This window comes from Protomyctophum parallelum, assembly GCF_964188405.1.
Source record: "Protomyctophum parallelum genome assembly, chromosome: 16".
Taxonomy (NCBI): domain Eukaryota; kingdom Metazoa; phylum Chordata; class Actinopteri; order Myctophiformes; family Myctophidae; genus Protomyctophum; species Protomyctophum parallelum.
In genome coordinates, this window is record NC_139711.1 from 34,466,028 (window position 1) to 34,477,236 (window position 11,209).

The 11,209-nt window shown below is 41.1% G+C and overlaps 1 protein-coding gene across 1 annotated transcript; it reads left to right on the forward strand.

The window, feature by feature from the left end:
• Positions 1-3,764: 3,764 nt before the first annotated feature.
• ubxn1 (UBX domain protein 1) lies at positions 3,765-10,778 on the forward strand. The gene is made up of 10 exons (XM_083786096.1): positions 3,765-3,816; positions 4,404-4,468; positions 4,593-4,646; positions 5,229-5,356; positions 6,417-6,510; positions 6,903-7,094; positions 7,219-7,270; positions 7,416-7,535; positions 8,687-8,870; positions 9,098-10,778. Exons 2-10 carry the CDS (start codon positions 4,410-4,412, stop codon positions 9,136-9,138), a joined length of 924 nt encoding a protein of 307 aa, XP_083642222.1. The 5' UTR covers positions 3,765-3,816; positions 4,404-4,409; the 3' UTR covers positions 9,139-10,778.
• The last annotated feature ends 431 nt before the right edge of the window (positions 10,779-11,209 follow it).

An 11,209-nucleotide genomic window follows, 5' to 3' on the forward strand; every position in this document is an offset into this window, starting at 1 on the left:
TTGACTTTGTTGTCCTCCAGGAAGGCCTAAGACAGGAAGGCCTAATAATAATAATAATTGGCTAATAATAATAGCTCAAATTTATATAGCGCTTTTCTAGATACTCAAAGCGCTTTATAAAACACTAGCCAGTTGCAACCGACTTTATTCAAGAAAACAAATAAAAACAAGTACAAGATCAGTGCAAGGTTAAACACATAAATGTTTAAACAAGGGATGGGGGGACATCTCAGTTGGGGAAAGCTATCTTGAAGAGGTGGTTAGATTTCAGTCTTTCAGATGATATCATCATCTAACACACACACACACACACACACACACCACGCACGCACGCACGCACACTGTGTGGGGCATGCAGCATCCTTCAACATTTTGAGAAGAAATAGCATTATAAATAAACTGAGACTATCACAGGTTTATAACCTTTACTTTATTGTGAATAGGAAATTCAACAGAAAAAAACATGTACGGTAATCACAAAAAATGTCCAGTATTATTTGTCTCTCTTTCTCAGAGATTTGTCTTTTAGTCACAGTGTTTTTTTGTGGCGTTTAGATGACATGGGGTGCCCCTCCACAAATAACAGCAGCTCCACTGGAAGCCTCAACATTTCCATATGGAGATGCTGTTACAGCTGGTGGGACCCACTCAAACAGCATTTTGTAGGCCTCATCTGATCGTGGTGCCATTCACTTCACATCACACAGGAGGGGCCGGTGCTTGTCCTGTTGTTTGCAACAGACCTGTATTAAATAAGATAGAGGTTGAGAGCAAGACAGTCAGACAAATTGTGAAGGACAGATCGAGAGATGGGCATACAGACAGGCAGGCAGTCATGACATCATATTCACTTTCACTTCTCTGTCCCACACAATGTGAGACCAATTGGTATTCATGATGGAACTATTGCGATATACGCTATGGGTATACTTAAATATATTATTTTCATTTGAATATAAAATATTCTTCATACTCTAAAACCACCATATCCTGGTAAGATAACAAAGACATCAATTAGTCTTCACCATTCATAATGGTTTAGCTTCACATGTTTTCTTTACATGTGAAACAATACTGCCCTCTTTCGGTAAAGAAATAACTGCTGGCTGCCTAAAATCTTTTTACAGTGGACATTATATCTAAGCCATCATGTGATGTGACAATACCACTGAGACTTAATAACTAGTCAATAAAGAATTATACATTGTCCTTTGATCTTGATTTTTATTGCCTCTGAGGTTACACTGTCCTCACTATAATGATAGCAATAAAAACCAGGTTTATTGAATGAAGCAAATGAGGAGTAAAGGAATATGATGAGTCAAGAAGGTGTGCCACACTAGAGGAAAGGAAAATTAACCATGCAATTAATTTCTATTAATATTTTACTTATAAGCATTGCTTGATTGATAGGCACTCAAAGGGCAGTGGACATTATAACTGCCCTGTGCACTTGCATTAATGCAATGGCCTTCACTCCTAGAATTCCCCAGAATCTCTGTACTTATCCTGACTGAGCTTTGACCCTTAACCCTTCCATGATGTGAAAAACAGGGCCATAAAACAATATAAGGGTGGGCTAAGTGACCGTAGTTCCGATTACCTCCTCCAACTGTCTTCGCCCTCCAGCCTTCTGTTGTTCTGTGATGCCGCCTACTATTGCATTCAAAGACTCAGTATCTTCTATCTCAGTATCTGACGAATGGAGCTGAGTCAGAGACACTAACTTGATCAATTACAGAATACTTTTGAAGAGTTAATTCTATTTAAATCGTATTAAAGGGCCTCTGCACTTCATGTTCATGGAACTACTTTGTGTTGCTAAGCAATACTTGCCAAAAATCTGCTTACTGACTGGCATTATATTTGTTTCCTAGCAACTATAAGTTTCTATCTGGAAGCAGTGGTGGGAGCTATTCTCTGTTGTCACTCATTTTAACATTTTTTCTGGCAGCCATTATGTGTCCCGCCAAGTAAGTATTCAAGTCAAATTAAGTGGTGGAGGCAAAACTATACAATAATGAAACACAATCTAATCCATCATATTATAGGATGGTACAAATGCTAAATACTAGCCTTAGGGCTCAACTATAAATATATAATAAAGTATTACTCAATTGAATTCTATTAGTAAATTTGCCACAAATAATACCTGTACACAACGAAGTTAATACTCACAGGGGTGAACAAAGCCGGATTCAGTCATTCAAGTTCAGAAAAAATAAAACAAAGGAAAGACAATGACAAAGATATGAATTGGGAAGAAAAAAGCAAGATTGGGAGGACTGTAAAGACAAGGAAAGAAGTGCAAGGACAAAGTGAGGAGGTTAGAGAGAGAGAGAGCAAGAAATGTGTAGCCTACTGGGGCAATGGTAAATGGGAGCTGCTTAAGACTGTGTGGGGAAGAGAGAAATTAATCATTACACTTACTGTAAATATGTAACTGGCCCAACCTGCTCATAAAACTCAGCAAACTCTGCATTATATGTTTGAACGTACACATAGACACAAGGGGATAGGCTACTTTCATACTAGATTGAGTTCAGCCAATAAGAGAAGCAATCCAGATATGAAACACTTCAGATCAGCCAAGTAATTTCCTCTCATTCACTATTACTGATATCCACCAGTCGTATTTCGAAAAGAATACAGAGACAAGCTGGGATAAGAGAGATACGTATTTTGTGGTGAATGGGGGTAAATTCAACAGCAGAATTCTAAACTGTCATCACATGTCATATAATAAAAACCACTTATGTAGACTATATTAAATCTTTTCAATGCCGTAGTTTTCTAGGAGTTCATGAACTGTCCACTCTGTGGGGACCTCATTCAACCTCTGCTTAGACTCTTGAACATCCATCCAGAAGACTACATTTGAAAATGTATTAACAAAAGCAAACCCAAAGTGGCATGGTGTCTGGCTCTGTATCTGCTGTAGTAGCCTACCATTCTTATTATGGATACCTTAATTTAAACAACATTTCTGACATGAAAATTCCATTATTGATAATCCCATTTTTGGAAGAACAGTGAAAATACAGAAGGTTATCTTCTTAGTTATTTGGCACAACTTAATTGAGGTGTTGAATATTAGGTTTGCGGATGTGAGGGTTATAGGCCTACTTTTTATGAAGGCTTTTCTAAATCTTTAGTCATAGTCTTTCAAAACGTAGGTTTCTATTCGTTGAACAATAGCCTATTGTTCAACTGCAATGTGATCACACTGACACTGACTGCAGTGCAACCTGAAAGTAGCCTAATTAGTGCTCAGTGCTGTCATACCTACCTTAGGTTTATAACAGAAATTATTATGGAAGATCGACGAAGAAAGCCATAATACATTTAAATAGGCTATGATAATATGTTCTAAATGTAGATTTGTTTTTGTAGATTTGTCAGAATAATGGCAACACTGCAACTGCTTTCCACATTATCCACATATCCATTTAGGATATTATGTGGATAATGTGGAAAGAAAATACATAAACCAAAGTAGGCTATGCAACGGAATGTTTGGTAAGAGACAATGTGCTGGGAAGAATGATGTGACCACCATAAGTCAGTGTTATTAATTATAGTATTGTATAAGGGCTTAATGTGTAAGTGAAATATTTTTTAAATGAACGAATGAAGTCACTCAGTAGGATACGGTATGCGAATATTGTGGTAGCTGGCCTATAATGCATCAACTCCGGGATAGTCGCATTGAATCATGGTTGTATTGAGTGACAAACCTTTGGACCTGCAGTGGTTGTATGACGGTTGACCTAACTGGGCTTCCGTAGAGTGGAAGGCGGTGTGTTGTTGACTGATGTGAGTAGCTAACATTGTCTCAGACCAGCATGATGAAACATAAAACATTGAATAATTGATTTTCGTGTGTTTTACATAGCAGTCCATTGCGAATACAACAGAGAAGAAATAATTTGTGTTCACTGCTCTTGAACAGGGTTAGCCAGAGAGGTTTGTTAGCTTGTCTGACAATGAACGTTAGCCACAGAGAAGCTAATTTTAGTTATCTGCCTTGGTAGTTACTTATTCAAATCAAGTTATTATAAATAACTATAGCAGGTGAGACAGCCAATATTAGTAAACATTCTGTCAGTTGGGCTGTTTAAGAATGGTTCTAGTTGAACAGTGGTTACATTGCTTTGTTGGTAACAATAGTTATTCTGCTGTGGTGGGCTATGCTAAAGAAAAGGCAATGTGCTGATCTTCTCCAAATCACGTCCATGTCCAAAATAGACCATGATATCTGGCTTGGTTTATTATGATCTTATTGCCTAAATCAAAATGTATGTCTCTGTCTCTGCAGTGAGTCTACACAATTAGTAATATTTGCTACATATGGGTCTCTGGAAAACTAAAGTAATTACATTTTTCCTGTATCTGTTTTTCAGCTGAAGATGGAAGAACAAACGACACTAGAGACCTTGTTGGAGATGGGCTTTGAGAGAAACAGAGCGTGAGTGACACAGACATTGATATTTGGTTGTATGTATGATGTTATAATCAGAGCTAAACAACTACTAATACCTACAGGCCATGTATGGAGGGAGAATTTTAAGTGTTTCTGTTGATGCTTACAGGGAGAAGGCAGTGGCAAACACAGGGAACCAGGGTATCGAACGAGCCATGGACTGGTGAGTATGCAACAAAAGACAAACACGAGTCATAACAATAACATTGTGTGCTGCCTGTCCAGCCTTTTCGGAGGGCTGAACTTCTGAAAGATCCGAACAATGCCACAGTTCTCAGGAACACACATTACTGTGCATTGAATTGCCAAGATTTACCTCATAGCTCCTTTATAAGCTTGGAGAGTGACTCCTGCATTCCCTCTGTCCTCTCTCTCCCTTGCAACATGTACCCGATTGTCCCATAGACATAGAAAGGTAGACACCTCTTCTGGCTCTGGGGCGAATGCTCTCAAGTGAGGGCAAGCTTCCGTGTTGGTGCCAAGGAACGTAATGAAAGGAAGGTTTGTGAGTTAGTTAGGTGACTGGACGCCACCATGACACTCATGTCCATATAACTATGGGCGCACTTCCGCTCTCAGTTCCATACAGGTCGCTGCAATGAATTGCAGTGGAGAATGAGACGTCTACCTTTCTATGTATATGATCTGACCTCCTCAAATTGATAGAGGCTTGTGGTAATAAATCAACCACGATGGTATTTAAACCCATTCGAATCTCTTCTCTGTAATACACATTCCTCCTCAGGTTAATGGAGCATGAGAATGACCCAGACGTCGATGAGCCCTACGTTCCTACGGTTCCTCTTGTCCTTGGGGGTGCAGCAGACAGTCAGCCCAGTACAGCACAGCCCACAGTAGCAGACACGGCTGAAGGCAAGTCTGGTTTTCCTGTAAAACGTTAGCTTGGTTTAGGGATGTCCCGATTTTTCGTTCCCGATCCGATCCCACAATATCTGTATTAGCCGATACCAGTGTTGTGATCTCATGTTGTGTTTATAGCTATCTAGCTACAGTATATATCTCATGTTGTGTTTATAGCAGACACCTCACTCAAATGTAAACTTGCAGTTTGGGCAACTCGAAAGCAAACTCCACATGCCCCAACATTTTATTTACTTGCTATAGTGTCAAGCCTTATCCCTGTGTCGGATCGGTGGTTAGACTGGCATATTTACCGATATGACAAATATGGGCCGATACAGTATCGGGACATCTCTGGCTTGGTGGTTGCGCTCTCTCTCTCTTTCTCTGAGAGAGAGACTTTGAGGATTGAGGAATGAGTGGGTGGCATGTGAGAGTATATAGTTTTGCTTAAAGGACCACTTCACCACTTTTCAACCTATCTTAATATAATTGGTCCTCACTAATGTTCATGATGATACTTAAAATACCTTTTTTTTTTACTCGGGACTGTGTCTCATAGGAGGGCTGTGGGCAGTTCAGAAACCTGTCCAGCAGTGACATCATCGCTAGGAAGATTGTTTTAGATTAAAAAATATAATAATCTTTGTTATCGTGAGAACAATGGCTTCCATTTTCGCATGGATTTTTGAACTGCCCACAGCCCTCCTATGAGACACAGACTTAGTCGGAAAAGAATCACACTCGTGTGAAGTGAGGGGCACGATCATCATACACCATTCTGTGCTCAGCCAATGAATTCAAAAGTGGTGAAGTGGTCCTTTAAGGTATGCTCACCTTTTTTTCCCCTTTGGAGACATTTAAGTTAGATGTATTAAAACAGTTATTTCCCTTCTTTTTGAACCTCTCTCCCTCACACACACACACACACACACACACACACACACACACACACACACACACACACACACACACACACACACACACACACACACACACACACACACACACACACACACACACACACACACACACACACACACACACACACACACACTTCTTTTGTTTCCAGGGACAGAGGATATAGACATGACTGACATGGTGCAGGAGGAGGGGGGTACCAGGCGGCCAATGACAGAGGAAGAGAAACGTGAACAGGTCAAAAGGTCAGTGCACTCACTGTTCTTCAGTATATTTGCCACACAGTTCCATAGTGAAACCAACTGCATGATGATTTAATCGCAAAAGTATTAGCTTGAAATGCTCCAATGCCATTTTTTTGTGAACATGAATGATTGTGAAGACTGAGGCTTTATTTTATTTTTTATTATCTGGATGCCAATTTTAATGCGTTGGCCAGTACTACCTGGGTTAATAGCCTTACCTGAACAATTCAGAGTTGTAACATTAGTCGCTGTTATTGGGGGAAAATGATTCCCCTTCCCCATTGCCTGTAAGTCATATAAGCAGCACCTTTTTAAAGCCTGTGTCATATAAGCATTATGTCTTGCATTTGTGTCTGATCACACGCACTGCCACACACACGCATGTACTTCAGGCTAGAGGAGCTCATGCGAGTGAAACAAGCGGAGCGGAGAGAGAGGGAGCGGGCGGAGGAGGTGGACAGGGAGAAGCAGCGGAGGAAGCACGGCCAGGAGCTGCTGCAGATTAAACAGAAGCTGCAGGACGATGAGATGAAGAAGCTGGCTGACCTGCGGCGGAGAGAGAAGATGGAGGACAAGCTTGCCAAGTAAGACTGAGATCAATGCCATCTCTGCCACAGTACTTTCTACTCCTACTCGGTCATGATCTGTGTGAACTGCACCGATGATGATGGTCCTCCTAATTGTCATCAAATGACTTTTTCCCATCAGACAACGGGTGAAAGAGAAGATAGCGCGTGACCGAGAGGAGAGGGCGCAGAAGGTACCACTCTCTAAGCCGCCGAAATCATGAACATCCAGGCATAATGTTATTTGATGTTAGTAATTATGTAGGACATCGAATTTACAATGGTTGTTAGCTTCATTCCTTTTCAGTACTCTGTCCACTCCCTCCCCTGTCCTTCCAGTTTGGTGGTGGATCTTCCAGTGCTGCTATATCTCCCCCTCCCGCAGAACCCCAGCCATTATCACCCACCAGTCAGGGCCCTCCGCCTCCCAAGAAAGAATACGATGAGTGCAGGATACAGGTACAGGCACTCTCAGACACAACCATGCTTTCATTATTGCTGGAAGACTTTAGAGTGAAGTCTGTCATCTCTAGGGTTTCAACATATTAACACCCTGAACGCCCGGGGTTATTTAATCCATTAAATCATAGCGCCCAACGATTTATAGCAGCGGAGCACTTTTACCGACGGACCGGATGTTATCCCGGATGTGGCTGAAGCAGCTAGATGTAGCCAAAAGTAAAAAAAACTCTAGATCGACAACAATGGGAGGTATGATTAATTCTACCGCAACTAGCGCCGGGACCGCGGTGGGCCGTCTAACACATAATCTTTGCTTAGAATTGGACGGAATGATTTAGATCAAGAGTTAAGAGGGGGGACAGTGACGTCCCACTGTTGCGCAACAGACGCTCCCAGCCTGTTGAGCGATGTGATCGGTTATATAATGAATTGCATTTTTATGGCGCTTTTCTATGCACTATGTGCCTACTCAAAGCGCTTACAATGGTTCATTCATTCATACATTGGGAGGTGAAGCGGCGAACAGTCGACGCCAGCGTCCTCACTTCACAATAATATCTGTTCAAGGTGTTAACATATTGTAAGGCAAAGGGACAGGACAACGAACATATCACATATAACATCCATGCTTTAAGAATATTGGAGTTTGAGGCAGGAATCGGACCGTATTCATACAGCAGCCATTTTGTTCATACTTAATGGTGTGTGTTGACTCTCGACCGGTTGTTCTCTGCATGGATGATGATCAGCACTGTCCGGCACCATTACTACGACCGCTAGGCTCCGTACAATAAGCGCTGTTTTGATCAGAAATGCCGCCTGGGAGGGGAATTTGGAGACTAAAGCAACTGAAAGCGTGCGTGCGCATGCACGTGCACTAATGAAGATGGCGCAGACCAGGGTCTAAGCTAACAACAGATAGCCATCCGAAGATCGAATCAAACACATTTATATACAACTGAATAAACGTAGCTACGTATTTTGGCAGCGTCGCTTCCCGACAAATAACGCAGACGGTAGACTACACTTTTTTTAGTGGGGAAAAGGTTAACACTCATATGACGTAATGTGAAAATGGCTCCTCTGCTTGTAATGCACCACCACAACCTTACCCAGCTGCTACTGTACACCCATTACCTTGCTCACAGGTACGTCTGCTTGATGGCTCGGCCATCACAGCGGTCTTCAAGGCCCAGGAGCCACTGGCGGCGGTACGTGTTTACATCCAGATGAACAGCAATGTGCCTGAGGGCCAGGATTTCACCCTGATTTCGGCCTACCCCCGCCATGTATACACCGAGCTGGACATGGAGAAGCCCCTCAAAGAGCTGGGTGAGTGCAGGGCTTGGTAGAGGAGGCACATAAGGTCTTAATTCTTCTGTTTATAGATTTAGGAAAGACCTGTCTCAAATACTGGTTTAACTGTGTCTGTAAAAGAAAAGAAAAATGGCAAGGGTCATTTACATTGCCAGACCAACCACACACTGGTTGATTAAAAGTCGCTCCTGATGCTCACCAGTTCATTTTCAACATGTCTAATTTCTTCTCTTTTGCTTCAGGTTTGGTGCCTTCAGCTGTGCTGGTTGTAACCAAAAAGTGAGAGGAGTAGCTGCTCTGTGAGCCTACATCACCACTACTTCAAAATAAGAGACCCCAGAGATGAACAGGAGAGAAGGACTGTCCCTGGAGGGGGGCCCACTTTGCAGGATCATTCCATTAGCCAGTTAGCTGTACCTACGGTAGTTTAAAGAGCTAGGCTGTGTTCAGATTGCATGAAACTGTCTTTCCCTCATACTGTTAAATATCTGCAAAGAAAAACAGTCCTGAATAAAACAAAACATAACTGGGATTTTTGAGACAACTGAACACAGCCTGCACACTTAAGTTTAGTTTTACTTATTCAAATGACCAAATCGCTTGACAAACATTACCTATTTTCAATTGAATCTTTATTTCTTCAGTTTAAAATAAGTCCCTTTTGTCAATCGCCACAGTCGTGTGATGAGATGTACATTAAGACCTTAGGCTGTGTCTGGATGAATAGGATGCAAGTTGCAAGGTTTTAAATTGTGTGGTGAACTACATGAAGTGATTTAGTTCAGTTAATATTTTTCTGAAGGTTGCTGGCTATTGACTGATCGTGCTTTGATGATCACCCCCATGACACCAACAGAACAAATAAATATAAGCAATGACTATGATCTTAAAGGACTGTACCAGTTTTACTACGTCATTGTCAACATGAACCTCAACATGAGCCACATTCAGGGGTGTCAAACTAATTTCAGGTTGTAGTCTCGATTGGTCAAAATGTGAATATTGTGTGGGCCAGATTACTTTGTCTGTGCATGCGTGCTTCCAACAAAGTCTTATTATTTGGCCACAACACACAATTGGGTAACATTCTTAGCACTGAACAGGAATGTGCATACTATTTTATTTGCATTTTATACAGGCGCTTTCTGACTGCAGTGTCATCCGGCGGCCTGTGGAGGGAGTGTTTGCATGGTGTTATATGGCTATAATCAAAAGCCTGATGGTCTGTAAACATACTGAAAGGTATTGTTCACTTGAGGTTTGGAACTCTGTACCAGTATAGGCTAGCCCCATATGTGACTTAATGTTCACATGGTAGGCTAGTACCAGTACTGATTTTGCACAGATTGTGTCAGCATAATAACAGCCTACATATCAAAATTTCACACAGTAAATGATTTGGCCTAATATGTAGCAGTTCATGTATTCTATTTGAAACTCAGGTTTTGTCTAAATTAATCCATTTTGTGGGACTTCCTCTATGCAATCTTGAAAGCGAAGGAAATTACATGAACATCTGGACACAGCTTCCCACCTATAGATTAAGATTAACCAGTAAGTTTTATGTAAATTAGAAGTAGGCCTCAGGTGTGATCTGTACCACTGCACTGTCTTAACATTAATTTATAGTCCAATTTCCAGAAGTAGCCTAATTGAAAGCACATTTAAGCACAGCCCTACAGTTAGATTTCAGTCAGTAGGCTGTGTACAAAAAAAAAGCATGAAATTGCATTGGTCAAGTCACTTGATCAAGGCTGCAATAAAACTCTTGATAATCACATTCCCAGTTGAGCTTCATGAGTCAACCGTCTTAGTTCTGTGGTTCCCAAACGTTTTAGCTTGAGACATTTTGCCTGCGTCCCAAACTAGTGAAAATAGCCAATCTACAAGGTCACAGTTGTAAGCCTGTATATCTTTCTTTTTTATGAATGAAATGTAGAGAAATATTTTACTTTTTTTGTATCATTTTTTAAAAATCTTTTGGGAGAACAAGTTGTAAACAGGGAAAAGGGGATATTTACTCACCCATTTAAAAATCTCCTGTAAAGGTCCTGGATTCACTCCCTTGTTTGTTTTCAGTGCAGCGCTGGTTGGAACCCCTTCACCAGCCTGAGGTTTGACATCCATGGTTAACATAGACCTCAACCATTTTTACCAAAATTGCTTTAATTTTTAGATGCCATGTTTGTTTACATGTTGTCCATACTGTACAATAAATCTTACAGAATATACCTGAACATTTGTCAATGTTAGCCAAAACACACCATTGATAAATCCCTCTTAAAGCTCAAATGTTTGTTCGAATGCAGGTGTATCGATACGTCAATGTTCAAACTTGAATGGCTTGCATTAAC